This window comes from Lithobates pipiens, unplaced genomic scaffold (assembly GCF_037356315.1).
Source record: "Lithobates pipiens isolate NorthernLeopardFrog02 unplaced genomic scaffold, aLitPip1_a1.2 Scaffold_16, whole genome shotgun sequence".
NCBI lineage: Eukaryota > Metazoa > Chordata > Amphibia > Anura > Ranidae > Lithobates > Lithobates pipiens.
The window spans coordinates 348024691-348051596 of NW_027507748.1; the positions used below are offsets into that span (position 1 = coordinate 348024691).

The 26906-nt window shown below is 44.5% G+C and overlaps 1 protein-coding gene across 1 annotated transcript in view; it reads left to right on the forward strand.

Moving 5' to 3' along the window:
• The window catches only part of RCAN3 (RCAN family member 3), a 64482-nt gene that overhangs the window by 23865 nt on the left and 13711 nt on the right, over positions 1-26906 (forward strand). Inside the window, exon 4 of the mRNA XM_077481853.1 lies at positions 14933-15104. Coding sequence (XP_077337979.1) covers positions 14933-15104 — 172 coding nt within the window. The remainder of the gene's footprint in view (positions 1-14932; positions 15105-26906) is intronic.

Consider the following 26906-nt stretch of genomic DNA (forward strand, 5'->3'; position numbering starts at 1 on the left):
GTCTGCGTCGCCCCAGGCAGCGCTAGGTTAGTGCCAGTACCGCTAACACTCACGCGCAAAGCATACACCTCCCGTAGTGGTATAGAATCTGAACAGATCAATATCTGATCTGATCAGATCTATACTAGCGTCCCCAGCAGTTTAGGGTTCCAAAAAAACGCATTGTTAGCGGGATCAGCCCAGATACCTGCTAGCATCTGCGTTTTGCCCCTCTGCCCAGCCCACCCAAGTGCAGTATCGATCGATCACTGTCACTTACAAAACACTAAACACATAACTGCAGCGATCGCAGAGTCAGGCCTGATCCCTGCGATCGCTAAGTTTTTTTTTTTTTGGTAGCATTTTATATTTAAATCCGGAAGGCAGTGCTTGGTTTTCGGGGTCCCGTACGTGGCTAGGCTCCCAAAAAGTCCCCCACATGTGGTATCCCCGTACTCGGGAGAAGCAGCAGAATTTATTTTGGGGTGTAATTTCACTTATGCCCATAGCATGTGTCAGCAATATATCATTTAGTGACAACTTTGTGCAAAAAAAAATAAAAAATTTAAATTCCTGCAACTTGTGGCAAAATATAAAATATTTTATGGACTCAACATGCCTCTCAGTAAATAGCTTGGGGTGTCTACTTTCCAAAATGGGGTCATTTGGGGGGGGGGGGTTTGTGCTATTTTGGCATTTTATGGCCTTCGAAACTGTGATTGGTAGTGAGCAGTGTAATCAAAAATTCCCTCAGGCCGCGTACACACGGGCGGACTGTTCGCCCAACTTTGTTCGTCAAACAATCCGACAAACAGTCCGCTCAAAATTTGCATGAACGGACTTGACCACACACGATGAACGAACAGTCCGCTGAAAGCGTGCGCGATGACGTGAACGGCACGTACGACGGGACGAAAAATACGACGTCCAATACACTGCAATGCAACCTTCGCCGTGTAAATCCTTTCTGAGCATGCGCGAAACTTAGTTTGTCGAACAAGCCTACACACGAGCGGACTGTCCGCTCAAACCAAGTTTCAGCGGACTGTCTTACGGGAATTCCGAAAAACTTTGTTCGTCAGACTGTCCGCTGAAACTGTCCGCTGAAGCCCACACACGAGCGGACTGTCCGCTGAAACACTGTTCAGCGGACAAAGTTGGGCGAACAGTCCGCCCGTGTGTACGCGGCCTCAGAAACCCTGAAGGCAGTGATTGGTTTTCGGGGTGCCGTACGCAGCTAGACTCCTAAAAAGTCCCACATATGTGGTATCCTCGTACTCAGGAGAAGCAGCAGAATATATTTTGGGGTGCAATTCCACATATAACCATGGCATGTGTGAGCAATATATCATTTAGTGACAACTTTTTGTAAACTTGTATTTTTTATTTTTTTTGTGTCATTATTCAATCACTTGGCACAAAAAAAAAAATATTCAATGGGCTCAATATGCCTCTCCACAACTTCCTTGGGGTGTCTACTTTCCAAAATGGGGTCATTTGGGGGGGGGGGGGGGGGTTTGTACTGCCCTGCCATTTTAGCACCTCAAGAAATGAGATAGGCAGTCGTAAATTAAAAGCTGTGTAAATTCCAGAAAATGTACTCTAGTTTGTAGACGCTATAACTTTTGCGCAAACCAATAAATATACGCTTATTGACATTTTTTTTTTTTTTTACTAAAGACATGTGGCTGAATAAATTTTGCCCTAAATGTATGACTAAAATTGAGTTTATTCGATTTTTTCTTATAACAAAAAGTAGAAAATATCATTTTTTCTCAAAATTTTCGGTCTTTTTCCATTTATATCGCAAAAAATAAAAATCGCAGAGGCAATCAAATACCATCAAAAGAAAGCTCTATTTGTGGGAAGAAAAGGACGCAAATTTCATTTGGGTGCAATATTGCATGACCGCGCAATTACCAGTTAAAGTAGCGCAGTGCGAAATTGTAAAAAGACCTCTGGTCCTTAGGGTGTTTATTGGTCCGGGGCTGAAGTCGTTAAATGGTGCTTTTTTAATTTTGTATAGGTAATCGGGTACAGGAAACTAGGAAATTACTGACATGATAACGCCTTGTGCCAATCACTACAACAAGTGGCATAATTTCATTAGAATTGCACTCTGAACTTTGTAGGGTTTATAAATCAGTAAAAAAAAAATAAACAGTGAAAGTAAATGTAATGTTGAAAATCACAAAACACTTTGGTTCTGGCACTAAACAGCTTTGAGCAGCTAAATACACCAATATACAGTATGTTGTTTACCTGTAATAGTGGCCCGCGGAATATTTTTAATACCGTGGGCAGACAATGAACATTTAAAGCTGGTTGCATGATAAATGCAGCCAGCCTGATTGTGTGAAGAAGTAGTTGATAGAGACATTGTTTTTTTAAAGTACAAACAACTGGCCGCTGCCCCCACCTATAACTGGTGTTTGCAGCAAGGAGCACTTGGAAAGGCGACACATGTCAAACAAAACCAAAGAAAATTCCCTGCTCAACTTGCCAGCCTGCAACCAACTGAATGATCCTGTCTAACAGTTTGCGTTAAAAACGGGTTTAGTTTGCACACGTTTTGCAAGCTACAGAGCCCCATTATTATCTGCAGGCTTGACTCTAAATTTTGAGAGCTTTGATAGTATAAAGTACATGCATTATAATGGCTAGGCAGAGGGCAGGTGAGCCCTCCTTAAAGGCACAGGGGCGCACTCGCCAGTATTCCAACAGTACAAATGGTCACTGCCCCCACCTATAACTGGCCATACATTTGCAAGTACATGTGTAAGCTGCAGAGCCAAAATTTTGAGGTTTTATAACGGAAATAATGCATAGACAAATAATTCCACAGAATACCTCCTAGCATGTATTTGATATTGAAAACTCCCTCTAAGTCATTATGCACTTGGGTAATGAATGAAAGGTATAGAAAAATCTGGTGAAATATTGAGTGTACATATTATGTAGTCTCTTTAAATCCTGTTCTATTCGGCATTAAATGTGTAAATCGTAGATTTACAATTTGTATATTTCTGTTTAAGGTCTAGCTATGCATTTAAGCCTGATCTGTGGATTTGGACCTTCAATATGCACACATTCATGCTAATTATGAGACCTATGATATTATATTAGACATGATAACATTATAAGCCAACACTTGCATTAAAAACAAACAGAAATTGTAACAGATATCGAAAAGGCAGAATGAAAAACGCTATAGGTTGCATTGACATGTTGGTTTAGCTCTTGTTTGATCACTGTACCTGTTCTCTTGTATTAGTAAGAAATTTGGTGTTGGTACTAGTCCATTTAAGTTGTGTGTAACCACAGTTGCTCATAGTCAGATGTGTTAGAGGTCCACGGCAGCCACAAATTATAAAGACTTTCTTGTCTTGAGGTAGAATTTTAGTACATTGTAAAATTCAAAAGCAATGTAGGTGTCAGTTTATTGGGGTCTATAAAAAAGAAAGTACTGCACGGTTACAGAAATAAATAGTTCCCTCCAAAGCACCAAAAGTTGTATGTGTTGTCTCTCAGTACAGTCACTCTATTGCAGCCTTTCTTAACCTTTTGACCCCAGAGGAAACTTAGAAATAACATTCTAGTTTCTGGGACCCTCTTCTAAAACCAATTTATTGGGGGTCAGTTGAAAAAATGCCCCATGCATTGGTGACCAGTTGGGAAAATTCTCTCTTTGCAGTGGTCAGAATGTTACTTTTGCAAACCGCTAAAAAGATCATTGGTGTTATGTAACTGGCTTTGCCAAGTGGTTTTGGCCTGGGACTATGCAGGAGCCATCAAATTGAAGGTCAGTCACAGCCACAGCTCAAGGAACCCCTAGCACCCTTTGGACAACCCTAGGGTTCCACAGAACTCTTGTCGAAAATGGCTAATCTATAGATATCTGCAGATGGTATAAAATTACACATTTTGTTTTATGTGTGATTTACAAAGCTCTTAATGACAATGATCCTTTTTTTCACATACGGAATATCATGACATAAGGATGCAAGGTACATGAAAACTGTTAAATAATGTGTGATTTTAGGATATTACCACTAAGTGCCACTGCCTGTACATGTACAGGTGGTGAACAAAATGGAAACACATGGGTAATGAGTGAAGTGGCTGTTGTCACCCCAGGTGAGTTTAATGCATTCATTTGAATTGCACTTTATCTCCTATCTTCCTTGCACATGAAAATGCATGGCTAGTTCAATTTTTGGGTGTGATAATATACATAGTTGCCATACTTTGCCTTATGCCCTCATAGCACCATCATACATTATCATTGATTTTTAAGTAATGATAGCATATCTGTTTTGGTCAATTAAGAGCTGGAAAGTCACACCCAACAATGGCTCCTGTTCAGAACCATTAAGGCTTTATCTAGTAGCTTCAACAATAAGTTTGCCTTACCGTTTTTTTAAAGCCTTGCCCTGTGCATGCTGAGATGCTGTTTTTTCTGCTTCATATCCTAAGAGCAGTCCTTTTGTAACTATAATTATCATTGGTATTTAGTTTAACATTTTAAAATGTTTTTGCACTATAAGGCCTCTTGCAGCTTGAAAAAGCTCAGTACATCTTTTTTTTTTCTTTTTTTCTGAGCTAAAATACAGCCCATTAATTGTAATGTGCATATGCACACAGGCGCATAAACAAGTGCTGTGCATTCAGTAAAAAAATATATAGAAAAATCAGCTTTTTTGGTCAGTAATTTACGCTACATGAGCGTGACTGCACGTAAATGTCCATTTACATATTATGGAGAATGAGAATGTGATAAGTTTTCGCGTATTTGCACGCACAAATGCGCAAATGCGTATACTGGAAACTGCGCATAAATGCGCTAATACGTACAAAATAAAATGTCTGAAAAAGTAGATGCTCAAAGAGGGGTATCATGTGCAAGAGGCCTAATTGGCTGTGTATTTCAAAGAGGGAGGGGGTAGAAAATTACTGGTTTTGTCTACATAAATTATAAAGGTTTTAGTGTATTTAAAGAGGAAGTAAGCCCCGATTGGGTTTTACTCTTCCTCTTTTGCTCCCCGCAAGGCCTGAAAATTAAAAGCATAATGGGCTAGTATGCATCACATTATGTCCCATTATATGACACTTACCTGCAACAAAGCCTATGCTGTCCCCTGTGCAGGCCGCGTCCATCTTTGCCCCTTTTCCTTCTGGGGCCACGGACTCTGGTTCTGTGACTGTGCACGGTGATCTCTCTTCACAGCGCATGCACCAATGACGACATTGGCGCACTACAAGTTAAATATCTCCTAAACGGTGCACGTTTTAGGAGATATTTCCACTACCTATAGGTAAGCCTTAGACTTCCCTATAGATAAAAGTAAGACAAAAGGGTTTACATCAACTTTAAGTGAGGTGATATCTCTTCCTATTGTAACGTAAAGGCAGCTTTCTTCACTTTTTCCATGTTTTTGTGGATAGATTGAAAGTTTGGTGCCACTTGTTTTATAGCTGTACGATGGTAAATAATGGCTTTACATGTCATACCCAATTGTATACCCAAATCAGCCTAAGCTCCAAATACTGGCATGATAACAGGTAAAGTCATGACTTGAAAATGCCTTAAAGTGGTGTTCCACCCAAAAAATTAAAAATTAAAAGCCAGCAGCTATACATGCTGCAGCTGCTGGCTTTTAATAATAGGACATTTACCTGTCCTGGAGTTCCGCAATGTTGGCACTGCAGCTGATGTTTCCATCAGCTGTCGGGGGGCTGCTGCCCTATTGCAGGTAAGGGTACCCAGCAGTGTAGCCTTATGGCTTTGCGCCGGGAACCCTACTGCGCATGCACGAGGCTCCGCTCCCCTCTCCTACTGGCCCAGCAACAGGGAGAGGAGGAGGGAGCCCCACGGTGATGTCACGGGCTATGGCCCAGACTCCCGGAAGTGGGAACAGGATACCGGTCCAAAGACGGAGGGGGAGACGAGTTCCACTTTAAATGTGATATTTTAAAAATATCCTAAGTCCTTCCAAACAATTTGTAACTCCACTTTGCTCCTTCTTTACAGTATTATACGCATCAAAATCCAATTTGTGTTATGTTAAAAATTTATTTATCTGGTATCTTAAAGTGGTTGTAAATTTCAGACATGAAATATGAACAAAGCATATTCTTCTATATTGTGTACTTGTCTCAATTAAGAGCACAAATTGTCATTTCTGTCTGCTGCTTCTTTCCTCTACTATCAGCATAAGTTTTGACAAGTATTCCTGATACCAAGAGAAAAAAAAGGTGACAGGAGAGGGAGCTCCATCTGATTGACAGCCACTCTGTTAATGTGTGCTGTGTGAAGGGAAGTGTGTCCATGAACTCTGCAGAGTGTAATTTCAGCTCTGCCCCTGTTTTTCTGACAGCTCAGACAAGCTTTCTAAATGCTAGACTTTGAAGGGATGTAGATAAATGGGTACAACATTTGTAGAAGGATTTGTTTCATCTGTGTACCACCTGAGGCCAGTCACTTCACTGGGTATATGTTGGAGTTTACAACCACTTTAAGTGAATAAAATCGGGGTGATTTGTGGAATAACAGGTTGTTGTTTTTTGGTTGTGAAGGGTTAAAGCTGCTTTAATGGATAAGTTCACCTTTGGGAACATGTTGCATGTTCCACCCGTATTCACTGCTGCCCGATTTCACCCCCCTTCCTGTGACAGCAGTACGGGTGGGAAGTTCCCTGTACTAGCTATCGCTTTTTTAAATCGGCATGTCCGTGCGGGGGTTCCACCCACGTGGCCATGTTATTAATTTGCTCTGTGTGTGAATGAACTACAAGCCCTGACATCCTTTGCGGCTTTCGAGCTTGTAGTTCTCAATGACCTACCATAGTGCTGTGGTAGTTTATTGATTCTTCCTGTCAATGTATCTGCTTGCCCATATGGGATGTACAGACACACAGATATACTGACAGATCTGAAGGAGACCTGCATGGCACCAGCGATCTGCTGATTGTCAGTGCAATGCTTTTGAAGCTCCTTAAAAAAAAAAAAAAAAAAAAAAAAATGCACTTTTTTTTTTTTTTCCTTGCAAAAAAATTTGTTTTTGTTTTTTTTAGGAACTTATCCTTTTTAATGTTATGCAGACTGTGTTCCATCTAACGAGGTCCCCTTTCACCTTTTAGTCCCTTAAACAGCACGCAAATCTCTTTAAGTGAGAGAGTCTCTACTTGGGCAGTTGTCACAGGTGTCCCAATTGGAAGATTCTTTTTTTTTTTCCTGTTCTGGTGGAAAAGGTTTTGGAATTCCCCAGAGGCATACTAAGTAGGGGGCGCGGGGTGCGGGCCGCCCCGGGTACTACACACTGGGGGGTGTCAGGCCGGCAACCCCTCCGCGATTATAGTGGTGGCAGCGCTGCGGGATAGTACAGTGACAGGCACAGGGAGAGGAGAGGCGAGCCTATCTATCACCAATCGGGTTGTGATGCAAGGGGGAGGGGGTGTGCGGGGGATGCAGGGTGACATAGGTGCACTTTACATCCCCTCCTCTCGTGGCCGCAGGCTGTCTGTGCGATTACGGATGTCACACAGGCAGGCACAGCCGAGCAGCCGCCTCCCCCTCTCTGTTTATGTGTAAACAGGGGGAGGGGATCTGCTGAGCATGTGCCGCCACGCTGATGTGAGGTACTGAAGGGGGGGAGTCTGCACTGAAGGAGGGGGCTGCACTGAAGGGGGGATCTGTTTAACATGCAGGGGGTCCAGAGCAGCAGGGTGTTGTGTAATGTAAAGGGGTCCAGAGGATCAGGGTGTTGTGTAATGTAAAGGGGCCAAGAGGCGCAGGGGGCTGTGTAATGTAAAGGGGCCAAGAGGCGCAGGGGGCTGTGTAATGTAAAGGGGCCAAGAGGCGCAGGAGGCTGTGTAATGTAAAGGGGCCAAGAGGCGCAGGGGGCTGTGTAATGTAAAGGGGTCCAAGAGGCGCAGGGTGCCGTGTAATGTAAAGGGGTCCAGAAGGTGCAGGGTGTTGTGTAATGTAAAGGGGCCCAGAAGGTGCAGGGTGTCGTGTAATGTAAAGGGGTCCAGAAGGTGCAGGGTGCCGTGTAATGTAAAGGGGTCCAGAAGGTGCAGGGTGCCGTGTAATGTAAAGGGGTCCAGAAGGTGCAGGGTGCCGTGTAATGTAAAGGGGTCCAGAAGGTGCAGGGTGCCGTGTAATGTAAAGGGGTCCAGAAGGTGCAGGGTGCCGTGTAATGTAAAGGGGTCCAGAAGGTGCAGGGTGCCGTGTAATGTAAAGGGGTCCAGAAGGGCAGGGTGCCGTGTAATGTAAAGGGGTCCAGAGGTGCAGTTGTGGAGAGGGGGTACGCAGTAGTGACAAAGAGAAATTGAAGGATGCAGGGGGCACAGTGGGGTATTTTTTTTACATTTTAATGGGGGGGGGGGGGGTGCGCCAGATATAGGATCCGCCCCGGGTGCCAAATGCTCTAGGTACGCCCCTGGAATTCCCATTACATGTCAATGATCAACACGACAAATGAATTTCCCCATTTGGGACATGGACGGCAATATTAAAAAAAAAAAAAAAAAAGTTCTTACTCTTCAATTATCTATTAAAGACTTTGGCATTAGATACAATATAAAGCTAGATCAAGTGCACCCAGCACTTCATCTACTCCATTTAAAAAGACTAGTTTCTGTCTGATTGTAGATAGAACTGCTATAATCATGCATGCACACGTGTGACCTCATCATGCACATACAGTAAACCTTTTTAGCGTATTTTTACTTGCAGGGAGGACAGAAACCGCTTATAGGTAAGACACATAAATGCACGTAAATCTTACATCATATGTCAAGCCAACAGGACCTGAATGTCATTTAATGTGCTAGAGCCTAGTCATAAAGCCCTTCTAACACACAGAACACATCAAAGCTTTGCTGGGCAGACATTTGCTGGGAACTTTACAAAAACCGTGGCAGCAGAAAATTGCTTGGCTTTGCTTTTGGGTCTTTTTATTTGCCTAAAATTGGTAATTGTAGGTATTGAAGATTTCTGATCACAATACCTATAATTACTCCTATACTGCAGCTTTACTCAACGTACATTTGTATTAACAACATGTGCAATGTGGTGGACATATGTAGCAAAATGCAACCTTTGACTAGGAAATGTTCACTGTTTGAAGTGATTTTGTGATGGTGAGAAAAGTATACAAAGGAGAGATTGTGTATTTATTTACCTAGCTTTGTATTCACTGATGTAAATAGAGACGTTTTACCATAGGTGGTCTACATATCATGTATAATTCACAAAGCTGAGGTACAGATCAGCATGTACTGTCCTAGATAATTATACTGTGACATGAAATCCACATAGTTTCCATTATATTTTTTCTTTAGCCTTTTGATATTTCTGACTGCATGAAAAATGCTTCATATTTTTATGACATTGATTACAAATTTTAAATTGACATAGTATTGTTGCATCATCATTCTCTCATGAAGCAAAAACTGAAAATGTGTTTTTATTTAAGTGTACATAAAATGCCTAAGTGCAAGATGGCAAAAGAATGGGTTAGGGGACTGCTGGATTGATGTGCCTCCATCAGCAGACCTGATACTGAACCTGCTGGATTATAACTGTAAATGTACATGTATATGTTTGCACATTGATTTATGTGTTTTAGTAGTGTGAATAATGGAAATATTTTTATCAAATATTTACTGTAATTTTCCTTTCCAGATGGACTCTATTGCGGCATACATTTGGGTAACTCTGCCTCCACTCCTACCAACGAAGGACTCCACTCCCTTAACGATTTACTGCCCGGCCTATAGCAGAATGACGGCCGGGCAGTGGTTTTGTTATCCTGACTGGGCATCAAATGACGTCCAGCAGGATAACATGCCAGCAAGGGGGTGCACAGTGCGGCGATTGCTGGTTCTGTGTGTCAGTCTGACACACCACATCTCTAATCGTGGTATGGAGCCTCTGACGGAGGCTACTTACCACATTATCAGCTGTGACCAATTACAGCTGATCATCGCGTGAACCAGGAAGTGCCGATAAATGGCTTTCCTCAGTCTGCACTGACAGGGAGAGTGATCGGCGGCTCTCCCTGTCAGAGGGGGGAGCCTGTGCTGATAATCAGCACATTGATTATCAGCACAGCCCCCATCAGATGTGCCCATCAGCTGCCAGTCTGTGCCCCATCAAGAACGCCTGTCAGTGCCCATAAATGTGTCAATCAGTGACCCTTCAGTAATGCCTGTCAGTAGCTCCTGACTAGTGCTGCCCATCAGTGAAGGAGAAAACATTTTATAACGAAGACATTTTCTTTTTTTTGTTTAGTTTAGTTTAGTTTGATCACCACTGGGGTTTTTATTTTTATTTTTTGCTAAACAAACACCACCAAAAGAAAGCTCCTGGGCAGAAAGGGGCAAAAGTGCCTGGTATTGAAGTGGTTAGAGTGGTTGTAAAGTAATTTTTTTTTTTTTTTTATCTCTGCGCATTAAGATAAAAAGGCTTCTGTGTGCAGCAGCCCCCCTAGTACTTACCTGAGCCCCATCTCTGCCCAGCATATTGGTGTCCCGGGATGCTCCCTCCTAATTGGCTGAGACACAGCTGTGCCATTGGCTGTCAATCAAAGTCAGTTCTCCAATCAGGAGAGAGAGGGGGTGGGGCTGAACCACAGCTCTGTGTCTCAATGGACACAGAGCTGCAGCTCGGCTCGGCTGCCCCCATAGCAAGCTGCTTGCTGTGGGGGCACTCAACAGGAGGGAGGGGCCAAGAGCACAGAAGAGGCACCCGAGAAGAGGAGGATGTGGGCTGCTCTGCGCAAAAATGAGCAGGTAAGTATAACATGTTTGTTATTTTTATTAAGAGAAAAAAAAGAGACTTTACAACCACTTTAAATTTTAAATCTGAGCCCTAGGCTGTGTTTCTTAACTAGCCTACTCATGACAAGTGAGGGTACTTCTGCTGCCATGGAGTCCTTCAGGAAAGGAAAATTACAGTAAGTATTTGATAGAATATTTTGCTTTTTCCTGACAAGACTCCATGGCAGCATATATATGGGATAATGGTGGGAATAACTAGCCTCACAAGATATGGACGAGAATGCTAAACAAAAAAAGGTTTTCATTTGAACCATTAATAGATATGATTTTAAGACAAAATTAACAGAAGATAGAGGCAGGCACAATACACAATAGTGAGCCATGAAGGTATTGATCGAGGACCACAAAGCTGCCAAGATGTTAACACAATTCTGGTTGAGTGTGCGGTCAACACCTCCAGAGGAGCCAAGCCCTTAGCCGTGTGACCTTGTTAGATGGCCTGCACAGTCCATTCAGCAATGGCTCTGGACACTCCAATCCAGTATCTGAAAGGAAGTCAAGGACAAGAGGTAAATCTCACTTAGGGAATCTCAGCTTTCTTTAAGGCCTACGCCTGACTGCACTTTTAAAGAACTGTCGAACCAAAGGATGTCTAGCCCGATATACACTGGTGAAGGCCGATTTTCTGTACTCTAAGGGGAGCTAAAAGGGCAAGGTCCAAGCCTGTTTGGAGGAAGCCCAATATATCCTGAATCTTTGGATTACTACATGATCCATCGGAAGCAGACACATACTCTGCAAACTTTGACCAGATCGTCCCATAGACTCTGTTAGTACTGGTTCTGGTGAACCCCAGAGGAGCAGCTGAGGTTAACCAGCCTTTCTCTCTTAAGGACCAGACCCTCAGGTGAAGACGTACCAGGCATGGATCGAGAGTTGAGCCCTGTGATAGAAGGTCCAGCCTGAGAGGCAGGGGTACTGGGTATCGGTAGCTGAGCAGAACCAATAAGGGGAACCATAGCCTGTTTGGCCAGTACAGGATTACTGTCACTACCTTCACTTCTTTTGCTCTGAGTCTTCAAAGCATAATGAGTATGAGCGGGACCGGAGTAAAAGCATAAGCTCTGCGAAACTTCCACTGATCCGTCGGTGCATCTATCCCAAAGGCGTGGGTATAAATGCCCCTCGCGTAATTCTTCTCCAGCTTGTAGTTGTACGGGGAAGTGAATAGATGTACTAGATCAACTGGAAGGGAGACTAGAAATCTGCTTGGATGTTCAGAATTCCGGGTACATAAACTACTGAGTCGTTGGCTAGGTTCTTCTGAGCCCAAGACAGGATTGGTTTTACTTCTTGAAGTAAGGATAGACTGATTCTCTCCTTGCCTTCTTGTGTAGAAGACCACTGTGCTGTTGTCTAGCCCCAGGAGCACTGATGCTCCCCTCGTTGGGTGACAAAAGGCCCACAGAGCACAGAAGGTCGTCTACAGCTCCAATAAATTCAACACAATCCCACAAGAGGGAAGCTTCAGTTGCCCTGAGCTATCTCTGAAAGGCAATGAGCACCCCATCCTGTAGTGCTGACATTGGTTGCGATCGTGACCCAGGAAGTGGGGGCAATGGAATGGCAATTGAGCAGGTTCCTCCGTTGTAGCCACCAGAGAAGGCTCGCCTTCATAGTCAAGGTTATGTAAATGATCAGATTTTTGTTTCCTGGCCTCCACTGCTGGAGAAACCCTTTCTGGAAGGGATACATCTTCCACTGCGCCCACTTCACCATAGGTGCCGTTGACACCATGGTGCTGATAATTCTCAAACACTGGGAGGCTTGGCGATCAAGGATGACAGGGCTAAGAATATTCTGCTCCAGAATACTGGAATCTTTTCCAGTGGCAAGACAATAGTGCTCTTGACTGTATCAATCTGGGCCCCGAGGTATACAAGAGACTGAGTGTGCGCTAGGTGGCTTTTTTCCAGGTTTATCAGCCAACCAAACTCCTGGATAGTTGAAATGACCTGACCTCTGTACTCCACAAGCTGCCCTCTGTCCTGCCATTACACACAGTTGAAAAACAATATACATGCCACTCACGCTACCCTGGGTCTGGAAGCAGGACAACACAGCTGTGACATCCATAACTGGGCACTTCCAAGGCCACCCACTGATAGCAGGGCTTAAGGCCAGCTGCAGAGCCTGATCCTTCAGTGGCAATTCTCTTCATGTATGTGCCCACCACCACCCTGCTGATAGCTTGGGATTACATCCACTAAACAGGCCGTCATGGAAGCTTTGTCAATCTTAAATGTCACAGAACTCACCACGCACCTGCACAGCTATCCCACAAGAAGATATCGGCCGCTAGACTTCAAAAGGTAGGAAAGAACTTCCGACAATACAGGTCCTGTGGAGTGCAAAAAGGGGTAGGGGCTGAGGCGGAGTTACCCATACATATGCTGCTATAGCTCTGTCTGTCAGGAAATGGTTCATGTATACCTCTCTTAAAATCTTTATCAGCAATTCAGCTACTCAAAATTATGTAGGCTGCCACAGTGTTTAAAGTATTGGCTAGTTTTCTTTCATGTTGTAAAAACAATGGAAGAGTATGTATTTTCCACTTTTTCTAGTTCCAAATCGATTAACTGTGCCTCTAAAAGTGAATTCCTTCCAATGGTGCACTGCAAGTATTTGTGTTGGTCTTTGAACCAATGCCTTTACTCATCGAATTCCACTTAAATCCTAGGCCCAGCCCGAGTCCTCGATTTTTGCCCAAGTAAATAACCCCATTGCAGAAGTCCTGGTTATAACTGTAAAAAAAACTCCTTTTATGGTGAGAAAAATATCTTACCCCTTTTTCCAACAGGGAATGGAGAGTACTCCAAGCCTTGTGAGATGATTCTACAGCAGTGCTGCTAGCATCTATTTGGGCTACTCTACATTCCCCAGATCTCGCCAGAAGGATGCCACCCTCTCTTGGGCACCATGGGGGGGGGGAGCCAGAGGAGAAGTAGCCACCAACATCCACATGTGAAATATCAGTTTGGTGAATTTATTCTGACTTGAAAAGTGTGCATGTTTAGTTTCTAAAAATTGCTTTGCATGTTGAATTTGATTTGGATGAAATCAATTTTATTGATTTTTGCCAAATGAAAAGCAGCAATAAAATATTTGCTTTTGATGTTTAAGCAGACATTAAACTGGTCTTTCAAAAGCACAGGTTAACTTTAATGCTCCTCTCCCAATCTGCAAATACTCCCCTTTTTACTTTTTCTCCCTCGACTCTGTGGATCTCCATTCAAAGCTTATGTAGGTCTTCCCCAATATGACAGCAGTGGGCTAATTAACTTCACAGAGAATGAGTCAGTTTCTCTATACCTGGAAGTACAAAGTATTTTTTTTTTCTTGAAGTTTCTGTAGTAAAGGAGTACTGCAGAGACCTATTGCTGAGGAGGGGAGCATTAAATCAAACCTGTTGATTTGCCCTGCCTAGTCAAAGCTCAGATTTGCTTTAGGATATAATGCTATTCTGTGGGAATTATTCTATGTGAATGAAGCTGTTCATGGCTGCCTTATTTTACATAGAAGCATCAGAAAAGATATTGCTTAACAAGCAGACATTATCAAAGAGGAGAGTATGCCCTAGTCCAGTACTGTTGAGTATATTTCATGAAAAATCTTTTGACCTGTCTTTTCAATAAGAATTATTTTTCTATATTTTTTTAGACCCTTTTTTGGTTTTAGATTTTAGAGTAGATTTAGATACTCTATCAAGTTTTTAATGCTGTGTCTCCATCTGGGAGATTCACGCCTACATTTGCCCTGGTGACCACTGTCATAGGAATAGAAATGAGGGGAAATTCAAAATATTAGAGTTGTCTCCAGCGCAAAATGTGAGGGCAATTTGTCCAGTGGTGACAACTGTCCAAGATGAGAATTCCCCTTCCTTTGGGAGATTCTCTCTAATATCCTGTTGCAACTGCAGTATAGGACAGAAACTGAAGGGAAATTTCCATAATGGGACACAGGCAAAAACGTAACTGGAAAGAGGTTTTAACCTTCCCTTCTCTATCCAAAACAAATAGCTAGTTTTGACTATGCATGCACTTTAAATGTAGTAATTATAAACTTGTATTATTATTGCATGTATGAGCAACTTTTCTTCCTTCCTTCAGGCCCAGGTGTCTAATGAGGAAGGAGAGAAGTCTTTTCTGTTGCCTCCACAGCCAGTGAAGCAGTTTCTAATCTCCCCTCCAGCATCTCCACCAGTAGGATGGAAGCAAAGTGGAGACCCAATGCCAGGGTTGAACTATGATCTTCTGTGTGCTGTGTCAAAGCTGGGCCCAGGTATGTCATTATAGATAAAAATGCATATAACCCAATCCCTAAGCTTCGAGGGTCTGCGTGACTTTATTTATTTTTTTTTTTCATATTTATTATTATTTTTATTTTATTTAAGGAAATTTTCACATTGCACAGGTACAGAAAGACATACCTCAAAGAGGTAGAGGAAGGGGTATGCACATACATGACATCATCCTTAGTGATACTATGGAGCAGACTTATAAATTCTTTTTTCTCTTACATTCACCGACTGACACAGCTCCTTTCTTAGACCATTGGGTTGTTATGCCACCTTCAGGAGAGGACTAGGCAGAACATGTTATAATAAAACTAGAACCTTCTAGTTCCACCCAAGGGGCAGTCCCTTAGGTAAGAACCCCTCAGCCTGCTACTGCAGCCTCAGTTTTTTTTCTGCCTAGTGAAGAAGGACCTAGGAACCCTGTGGGCCTATCGGTCCGTGGATTTTTCTGCAGAAGTTTTTGCTTTTTGCATAAGATTAAAGATCCTGTGATCTGCTATCAACAACCGGCTGGGTGACAGGCTGGATACCCTTATCCTTGTAGTCTCCCCAGCCTGGCCAGCGAATGGGTGCAGACCAGAGCTCCGTGCTGGGTCAGCCACGACATACCCCTCAGGCTCCAGGGGTGGCTGGTGGGCTTAATTCCCCCGGGACACACATATGACCAGGCTACTGATGTTTGCGTCAGTGTGCCGGGCCAGCAGCCACCCTGTACTGATCGGAGAGTGAGTCTGTGATGGCATGTCCCCCAGCTCTTCAGTGCTGGTAAGTACAGCTCTCCCGGCCTCAGTGGGGCTGAGCATCTGGGTATTCCCTGGGAGGTCGATTCGGGGGTCCCTCACCTCCCTCTCTTCTCTCCCTATCCCTATCTTCCCTCCCCCTTCCCTGTGGGGGATGCTGCATGGGCTGAGTGGGGTGTGTGTGCCATAGACATTGGCTCCCCGGGGGGCTCTCACCTGGGGGGGACTGCGCTGGATAGCTACGCTCTGGATGTGTGTAGGTCTCTCCCCTGAGGTGTCTGGAAGCTGTGTCTGCTGATCGCTGTAGCGCTGTTTTACCGCCATTTCTCTGCCTGTTTTCTCACTGTCTTCATTGCATACAGTGCTCGGCGGCCATGTTTGGTGTGACCAGGGAGCAGCATGCTCTCTCCATTTTCCTGTAGTGCGGCAGCCATTTTCCCTGTGATTATGTCCTTTATACTGGATGCTCGGCGGACATTTTGTTGAAGCCTGTAGCGGCCCCTTTTGGGTCCCGTAAGCCAGCCCGTACACCTAAGGTGTTCCCGTATCTGACTTATTTCGATAAGTTCATATACAAGGAATGGGGTCGACCGCAACAGACCTTTTCGGTCCCCTAGTACATGGCAGTGCGTTACCCCTTTGAGGAAAGCCTTCTCAAAAAGTAGTCGGCTCCTCCGGTCGTGGACCCCCCAGTATCCAGGTTAAACAAAGTAACCACAATCCCAGTAGAGGGGACTCCTGCTTTTAAGGACAGGAAGGCCGAGGCAGTGGCTTGTTCCTTGTTTACGTTTGTGGGGTCAGCAATGCGACCAGTACTGGCATCCGCACTTGTGTCGCAGACACTTACAGAGTGGGCAAAACTTTTGCACTGCAAATTGGGGGAGCGTGGAACTAGCAGACCAGTTAGTGCAAGGCCTTAAAGTGGGAGTCCACCGGTACTCCGCGTTTTTTTTTTTTTTTTTTTTTAAAGCCAGCAGCTACAAATACTGCAGCTGCTGACTTTTAAAATAGTGACACTTACCTGTCCAGCGCGCCCGCGATGTCGGCATCCGAAGCCGATCTGTAGATCGTCACTCGGGTGCTGCCGCCGCCATCTTGGGTATGGGAATCAGGAAATGGAGCCTTTCGGCTTCGTTTCCTGGTTCCCTACTGCGCATGCGCGAGTTGCGCTGCGCAATAAGGACGGTCCCCGCTGCCTCTGGGATCTGTGTGTTTCCCAGGAGGCAGCGGGGCACTTGCGGAAGGGGGCGGGCACTTGCGGAAAGGGGCGTAATCTACGCCCCTTTCCGCAGAGAGCTATCCCGGAAGTGGGTGCATTTACCTGGATTATCCAGGTAACTGCACCCCCCTCCCCCCTGAAAGGTGCCAATTGTGGCGCCGGAGGGGGGGAGGATTCCGATGAGCGGAAGGTCCATTCCTATGTTATCCAGGGCTTCAGTGGTGCTGAGGCGCCTGATTTGGCTAAATTGCTGGTCAGCTGACCAGGCATCTAAATAAGCCCTGACGGATCTACCCTTCCTTGGCGAACGGCTCTTTGGAGCCTCATTAGTTGACATTATTAAAAATGCCACAGGTGGTAAGAGTACACTTCTCCCACAGGCCAGGAAGGCTATGGAGCCACGCCGTAGGCAAGGGCCCTCCTTTTCCGCTCACAACCGGCTTTTTCGTCTGCCCGGGGCTTCGGCTAAGTGTCCCCAGCCCGACAGGATGACTTCTGAAGGACAAAAGTATCCCTGGAACCGCAAGCCTAAGAAGCCTGCTAGCAAAAGTGCTACCGCATTAAGGTTTTCCCCCGCCCACAACACGGGTGGGGGGTCGCCTTCGGGAGTTTGCAGCCCAGGTGGCTTCTTGGCTGTCTGGCCAATGGGTCTGCGATCTGATTTCCCCAGGCTACAAGATAGAGTTCCTCTCTTGGCCACAAAACAGATTCTTCCCCTCCAGAATACCCGTGCTCCTGGCTCACCGGGAGGCCCTATTGGGGGCGGTAAGGGACCTGCTGAGTCGCGGGGTGATAGTACCTGTTCCGGAGTCAGAACACTTTAAGGGGTTCTACTCAAATCTGTAGTCCCCAAAAAGGAAGGGGTACGTCCAATTTTGGACCTAAAAAACCCTCAATTACTTTGTAAAAGTACAGAGGTTCAGAATGGAATCAGTTTGCTCAGTAGTCTCTGCACTCCATCAAGGGGACTCCCTGGCGTCTTTGGACATTGAGGATGCGTACCATACCCATATGCCTTCGGCATCAGAAATTTCTGTAACTTGCAGTCGGGGGAAGCCCACTACCAGTTTCTGGCTCTCCCTTTTAGCTTGGCATCAGCCCCCCGAGTCTTTACCAAGGTATTGGCTCCTGTTTTGGTGTTGCTGCGACAACGTGGGATCGCGATCGTGGGTTACCTAGACGATCTCCTCCTGAGAGCATCTTATGCTTCAGAGTTAGAGGAGGATGTGGCGATCACCATGCAGACCCTGCAGGAATTTGGGTGGCTGTTGAATCTAAAAAAGTCAGTGATTGTACCGACTCATTGTTTGGAGTACCTAGGCTTACTGCTGGACTCCATGGAACCGAGAGCATTCCAGACAAGCTGCAGACTCTCGGAGCCACGGTAGAAATGCTGATGAACAGCAACTGGTCGTCGCTACGCTTCTGCATGCAAGTCCTGGGACTTATGGTGGCCTCCTTCGAGGCAGTACCGTATGCCCAGTTTCACACCAGAGTCTTGCAGAAAGATTTTGACAAAATGGGACAAATCTCCGTTGTCCCTGGATCGGCAGATTCAGGTGAGCCAGTTAGTCAGGGATTCCCTGCTTTGGTGGCTGAGGTACGGGAAATCGTTCCTACCCCTGAAATAGACGGGGATCACAACGGTCGCCAGCCTAACTGGCTGGGGTGGAGTAATGGGAGTTCAGTCAACCCAGGGCCTCTGGTTGGTGGAGGAATCCAAGTTGCCGATCAATGTGCTCGAGCTGAGAGCGATCAGGCTATGCCTCTCCACATGGTCGATAAGACTTCGAGGGCATCCGATCAGGATCCAGTCAGACAACGCTACGGCGGTGGCATACGTCAATCACCAAGGAGGAACAAGAAGCTCGGCCGCCGCACAGGAGGTCGCTCACATCCTTCAGTGGGCAGAACGACATGTACCAGCCCTATCGGCCATTTACATCCCGGGAGTGGAGAACTGGCAGGCAGACTATCTAAGTCGCCAGATGCTGGACCCAGGAGAATGGACGTTGCATCTGGAGGTGTTCAGGCTACTGTGCCTGCTATGGGGCACGCCAGACGTGGATCTTCTGGCCTCTCATCTCAATCGGAAGGTGCCAAGATTCGTTTCCAGGACAAGAAATCCTTGGGCAGACGTGTCAGACGTGCTGGTGGCTCAGTGGGATCAGTACCAGCTGATCTATGCCTTTCCTCCGCTAAAACTGCTACCACGTCTGCTCCGCAGAGTGGAGGCCGAGGGGATTCCAGTAATACTGATTGCCCCAGATTGGCCCCAGCATCCCTTGTACGCAGACCTAGTGCGCCTGGTGGCGGACGCCCCATGGCGACTGCCATTACAGGAGGACCTTCTGTCTCAAGGTCCGATTCTCCATCCTGCTTTACCATCACTGGTTTTAACGGCATGGCTATTGAGAGCCAGTTGTTGAGGAACCGGGGGCTTTCGGACTCGGTGAGTCCAACTATGCTGAGAGCACGGAAATCTTCTTCTCGGAAGATATATCATCGTACCTGGAAGGCTTACATCTCCATGTGTGAAGAGAAAGGGTGGCGTCCACGCTCCTTTTTTATATCCAGGATCCTGCTGTTTCTACAGCAAGGAGTAGACCAGAAATTGGCGCTAAGCACCATTTAAGGGACAAATTTCAGCCTTGGCTGTCTTTTTTCTTTTCTGCGACCCCTGGCGTCTCACTCTCTAGTGAGCACTTTTGTTCAAGGGGTCCAACATGTACTTCCTCCGGTGCGTCCACCATTGCCCCCATGGGATCTGTACCTGGTGTTGTTGGCGCTTCAAAAACAGCCATTTGAAAATATCAGAGAGATCCCTCTGACTCTTTCTCAGAAAGTGGTCTTTCTAGTGGCCATTACTCGGCCAGGAGGGTTTCGGAACTGGCGGCCTTGTCTTGCAAGTCGCCCTATCTGGTTATGCACAAGGATAAGGTGGTGTTGCATCCGCAACCTTCTTTTTTGCCAAAGGTGGTTTCGCGTTCCACATCAATGAAGACATTGTGTTGCCATCTCTGTGTCCTAAACTGACACATCCTAAGGAGATGGCCCTCCATTCCCTGGACATGGTTCGGGCTCTGAAGGTGTATTTGTCTCCCTTTCAGAAGTCAGACTCCTTGTTTGTTTTCGGTGGCTGGTCCAAAAAAAGGCATGGCGGTCTCGTCGGCCACCATTTCCAGGTGGATCACACAGATTGTAGTACAGGCCTACACCTTGAAGGGGCAGGTGCCCTCCTTTCTGGTCACGGCCCAATCCACCAGTGCAATTGGAACGTCTTGGGCCTTCCGACATCAAGCGTCTGTCGCTCAAGTCTGTAAAGCAGCGACTTGGTTGTCTGTCCACACCTTTACAAAATTCTACAAGGTACAGTGTCTTGCGAAAGTATTCGGCCCCCTTGAACTTTTCAACCTTTTGCCACATTTCAGGCTTCAAACATAAAGAGATACAATTTTAATTTTTTGTGAAGAATCACCAACAAGTGGGACACAATTGTGAAGTGGAACGAAATCTATTGGATTTTTGAAACTTTTTTTAACTAATAAAAAAATGAAAAGTGGGGCGTGCAAAATTATTTGGCCCCCTTGCGTTAATACTTTGTAGAGCCACCTTTTGCTGCGATTACAGCTGCAAGTCGCTTGGGGTATGTCTCTCTGTTTTGCACATCGAGAGACTGAAATTCTTGCCCATTCTTCCTTGCAAAACAGCTCGAGCTCAGTGAGGTTGGATGGAGAGCGTTTGTGAACAGCAGTTTTCAGCTCTTTCCACAGATTCTCGATTGGATTCAGGTCTGGACTTTGACTTGGCCATTCTTACACCTGGATATGTTTGTGAACCATTCCTTTGTAGATTTTGCTGTATGTTTGGGATCATTGTCTTGTTGGAAGATAAATCTCCGTCCCAGTTTCAGGTCTTTTGCAGACTCCAACAGGTTTTCATCCAGAATGGTCCTGTATTTGGCTGCATCCATCTTCCCCTCAATTTTAACCATCTTCCCTGTCCCTGCTGAAGAAAAGCAGGCCCAAACCATGATGCTGCCACCACCATGTTAGACAGTGGGGATGGTGTGTTGAGGGTGATCCAAACATATCGTTTTGCATTGTGGGCAAAAAGTTCGATTTTGGTTTCATCTGACCAGAGCACCTTCTTCCACATGTTTGGTGTGTCTCCCAGGTGGCTTGTGGCAAACTTTAGACAAGACTTTTTATGGATATCTTTGAAAAATGGCTTTCTTCTTGCCACTCTTCCATAAAGGCCAGATTTGTGCAGTGTACGACTGATTGTTGTCCTATGGACAGACTCTCCCACCTCAGCTGTAGTTCTCTGCAGTTCATCCAGAGTGATCATGGGCCTCTTGGTCTTCTCCTTGTCTGAGCTGAAAGTTTAGAGGGACGGACAGGTCTTGGTAGATTTGCAGTGGTCTGATACTCCTTCCATTTCAAAATGATCGCTTGCACAGTGCCCCTTGGGATGTTTAAAGCTCGGGAAATCTTTTTGTATCCAAATCCGGCTTTAAACTTCTCCACAACAGTATTACGGACCTGCCTGGTGTGTTCCTTGGTCTTCATGATGCTCTCTGCTCTTTCAACAGAACCCTGAGACTATCAGAGCAGGTGCATTTATACAGAGACTTGATTACACACAGGTGGATTCTATTTATCACCATCAGTCATTTAGGACAACATTGGATCATTCAGAGATCCTCGCTGAACTTCTGGAATGAGTTTGCTGCACTGAAAGTAAAGGGGCCGAATAATTTTGCACGCACCACTTTTCAGTTTTTTATTTGCTAAAAAAGTTTAAAATATCCAATAGATTTCGTTCCACTTCACAATTGTGTCCCACTTGTTGGTGATTCTTCACAAAAACTAAAAATTTTATATCTTTATGTTTGAAGCCTGAAATGTGGCAAAAGGTTGAAAAGTTCAAGAGGGCCGAATACTTTCGCAAGGCACTGTAGATGTCGGTGCACCGGCTGATGCCTGTTTTGGCCGCAAAGTTTTGCAGGCAGCCGTGTAATTGCAATTGCACTTTTTCTTGGTTTTTGGTAAAAACACAGTACCTTTTTAGGAAATGCACTGTTGCATTTGTTACTGCAAGTTCTGAGGTGGTTTGGAGGTAGTGACTCCCAGATTGAGGAGCACTCTGTTTTTTGTTTTTGTGGGTAAAGTTCTTGGTTATTCCCACACACTGTTTATTTTTGTGGGTAAAGTTTTTACACTATTTCCCACATGCCATTGTGGGTGAAGTATTTTATGCTGTTTTCCCACCTCTCGTTTGACACTGCTTGGGGATGTCCCAATGGTCTAAGAAAGGAGCTGTGTCCGTCGGTAAACGTAAGAGAAAATAGGATTTTTTGTACTCACTGTAAAATCCTTTTCTCTGTAGTTCACCGACTGACACCCTCTCCTATTTATGTCTACATTATACTGCCTGTTGATGTACTGAGGCTGCAGTAGCAGGCTGAGGGGTTGTTACCTAAGGGACCGCCCCTTGGGCGGAATTATAAAGTTCTAGTTTTATTATAACCTGTTAACATGTTCTGCCTAGTCCTCTCCTGAAGGTAGCGTAACAACCCAATGGTCTAAGAAAGGAGCTGTGTCAGTCGGTGAACTACAGAGAAAAGGATTTTACGGTGAGTACAAAAAATACTATATATTTTTTTTTAATATACATTTAAATACAATCTTAAGCAGATCTCAGTCTTAAAGTGGTTGTAAACCCATACAACACACTTTTTGCTACAGGTAAGCCTATAATAAAAAAAATTTCATTTGGATAAGTGAATATTTATAGTTCTTGTATCCAGCCACTTAGACCCCTTTCACACCGAGCCGCCCCGGGCGTCAGCTGTAAAGCGGCGCTATTTTTAACACCGCTTTACCATCGTTTTAGCTGCACTATTCGGCCTCTAGCGGGCGAAAAGAGTTTAAATCCACCCGTAAAAACTATCTCAGCGCTGCCCCATTGATCTTCAATGGGAAGCAGCGGCGGAGGAGCGGTTAGTTCACCGCTCCTTCACCGCTCCAAAAGAAGCTCAGGCTTTCAAGTGGCTGTAAACCCTTACAACACACTTTGACCTACAGGTAAGCCTAGATTAAGGCTTACCTGTAGGTCCAAGAAATATCTCCTAAACCTACACGGTTTAGGAGATATTTGCCGAAAGGCAGGGGGGTCTAAGTGAAGCTTTTTTTCAACGTGTTTTCCCTTCCGGTTCTTATAAAAAGCATGTCCACAGTAGAAAGCTGAAATTTTGTACACAAGTGTGCATGAATTATCCCCTTCTTCTATACAATTCTATTGGGGATCTTGAACAGAGAAAGTCTGAAATGAGAACTTTCAATTTTCCCTCTATAATGCATGGTGCACTAGGAGTCCTTTGTCATTTATTAAAAGTGTATTTATAAAATAGAGATTGTATGTATAGACATTAAAAACGCAGATATCAAACATCCATTTAAAAAAGTATGACTCCAAACCATTAGGGCTTATGCACACTAGTGAGCTCTGCTAATTGTACAGCCACTGGTGTGCACTAGGGGACTAACTAGGTTGATTTGCTAAAACTGGAGAGTGCAAAATCTGGTCGGCTTTCAGATGTTTTTGTCACAGCTAAAGTGAACAAGCTGTAGTTAAAGCTGAATGGCTACCATGCACAGCTGCACCAGTGTTTGCACTCCAGTTTTAGTAAATCAACCCCACTGTGCCAATGCGCATATATATAAATTTTTTTCATTGCACTTTATTAAAATGTTGTCATGACATTTTAATACAGTTCTAATCACTGCAGCAATGCTTCAGTGTAGACCCGTAAACCTTTGATTTGCCATTAGAAATGGATTGCAAACACCACCGGATGAAAACGGACAGGCGGATCCATTTTCATCTGATTCCCCCATAGAGGAGAGCAGGGCTCTGACAGGTCCATCCCTGCACAGTGAACAGAGACGGATCTGTCATCCGTCTGCTCAGCAGGGATCAACGGAGCGTCAAAACGGACATATATGTGTGAAAGGGGGCAAACTTAACTTGGCACCAACACTTTTGCCGTGCACAATGATAGCCTTATTAAAGTAAGTTGCCCCACTGGTCAATTGAGAGATACAGGGAGTGGGAAGGTATTTGGCAATCTTTGACTTTTTTTTTTTACATACTATACAGACACCACAGCAAACATGGTCATTGAGAATGCATTCCACATATCAAACAAAATAGTTTTAATCTCTGAAATGGGTTTTATAGGACAAGATACTCGAAATGCTTTGGCTCCTTAGCCCAGGCAGAAAGTTGGTATCCATGCATCATCAAAATTATAAACAAATCTTCAATTGCCTTATTTAATTGGCAGATGTTTTTGGATATCTTGCTCAGGGCACTTTTACATCCCCCCCCCCTCTAGTTCATCTAAAAGCAGAGAAAAAGGTGTATCCATTCATCCCCAGCACAATGCCACCTATGGCCAGGCCAGTAATGATATTTATGCTTCTCATCTTCTCTGATTTCTTTGCCCACTGAGCCGCCTTCTTTTGTCTGATGTACTCCAGCTGCTCTAGGTCAGCTTGTTTGGATCGATCTTGTGTGCATATTTGGGGTCAGGGCCCTCTCTCCGCTTCCCGTCTCCACCATGTCTACAGTCTGGCGTGGGCTGATCTATTACTTTTTTTTCAGAAATAGAAGTTTGATTTCTACCTTTTAGATTTTGGGGCTAGTGGGGCACTTAAGCAGTGACCTAAATTTCCGACAAGTACTTAAAGCAGTATTAAACCCAAAAGCAAAGATATGATATATTGCAGCTTACCAATACTTTTTTTTTTTTTTTAGGCTCACTTTCTTTTATTTTCACCTTCTGGCCAGTAATGCCGCGTACACACGAGCGGACTTTTCGACATCCAAAGTCCGACGGACTGAGTCCGTCAGACTATTCGATCGTGTGTGGGCTGCAACGGACTTTAGCTTCGCAAAAGTCTGACGGACTTTAGAAATGAAGCATGCTTCAAATTTTCCCGACGGAACTCCGCCTGACCCGGTCCCCTTCGAAAAATCCGCTCGTGTGTATGCTACTCCGACGGACTAAAACCGACGCTAGGGCAGCTATTGGCTACTGGCTATGAACTTCCTTATTCGAATCCAGTCGTACGTCATCACGTTCGACTCCGTCGGAGTTTGGTGTGATGGTGTGTGTCCAAGTCCGTTCGGTCGAAAAGTCCGCCAGAACTCCGTCGGAACTCCGTCGGAACTCCGGCGGAACTCCGGCGGAACTCCGGCGGAACTCCGGCGGAACTCCTTTGGAAGTCTGCCGGACATAAGTCCTCTCGTGTGTACGCGGCATAAGTCTGTTTTCCAAAAGAACAACCTGTCCTGCAGAATGTATCAGTTACAAGGATGAGACAAACCTTTTATCACTGATAGAGGTGCTTCCATTGATCAGCTTGCTTTTATTTCTGTTAAACCTTTATTAAACTGTTGCTGTAACTAATATAGTGTTAGCTGGAGTTTGGCTTAAATTTGTTAGTGTTTTTATAAATTTGCTAGTACATCTAAAACTCCCCTCTCACCCAGGCTGACAATGCTACTGTCCATGTGTGCCCCCTGTGCTACTTTATCCAGAGTGGGGGCACTCTAATTCAGGAGGTTTGTTACTGACCAGATCACCAGATGAGGGGGGAAAAAGAAAACAAATGCAGCCTCCACATCTAAACATTGGTAAGCTGCAATATATTACGTTTTTGATTTTTGGATTAACACCTAAAATACTTTAAGGCTGTGAAGAAAATGTAATAAAAAAAAACAAACCCTGCTGAACGTGACAATTTACAGAAATCAGCGCTCGCCCCACCCCCATTTATAAAATGTAACCTAGTTCCATTTTAAATTCTTAAGACTTCCCACTAGTACTGGGTAAACTTTTTTTATTTTGATCTACAAATATTTGCTTTAAATTAAAAATGTTTTTTTATGAACTGTACCCACTTTTTTCAGTAGATAAAGCTTATAGGGTGGTTGTTAGGTACGTCTGTACATGTGTTGTAAAAATAACATTGATATTTGTTTTTCTGCTATGCACCTTAAATTAACAGTGATTGTTTGAATACGACCTGTAAAATATATTGCTTCTGTCTTTACAAGATAAAAGTGTGACCATGTTCTTCTTAATCTCTTTATTACATACATACATACTATCTGGTTCCTCTATTTACTTCCGAGGCTGACTGAGCTAGTTTAGTAATACGTTTTGGTTATTACATAATCTGGGTTTTACCAGACCGGTTTGGCAAGACCATGAGATTTGTTCCTTAATTTCCTAATCAGTTTATAAACTATTTGTCCTTCCAAAAGTGATTTTACAGTTACAGGCAGAACCTGGTATTCCAAAAGTGAGATCTGCCTGTAAAAATTTCAACTCCACGCCTGTCCACCTGGTAGTTTTAGGAGTTTCTCCCCACCTTTTATGTCTTCAAACTTTTCCTTTTGCATTAAACTTAATTGGAACAAAAATCCATAGTACAAAATGTCCATAGTAGGTGTACAGACCTGGAAACATAAACTTGGATATCTCACCAATAGAGTCTGTGAGAAATATAGGAAATAGGCGGTTTAATGTTTCGGCTTCTGCTAAATTGTGACATTTTGGCATTAATATTGAAAATATGACTGATCATGCCAAAAAACTGTTTTTTATTTAAGCATAGCAATCACATGAAGCCATTTATTATCACATTGTTTTTTTGGATCCTTTTTAAATCATAATAACAGAAATCACTCAAAATGGCGCTGATAAAAAGTTTCCATACCCTGGAATGTTTGGCCTTGCTACAGTCACAGAA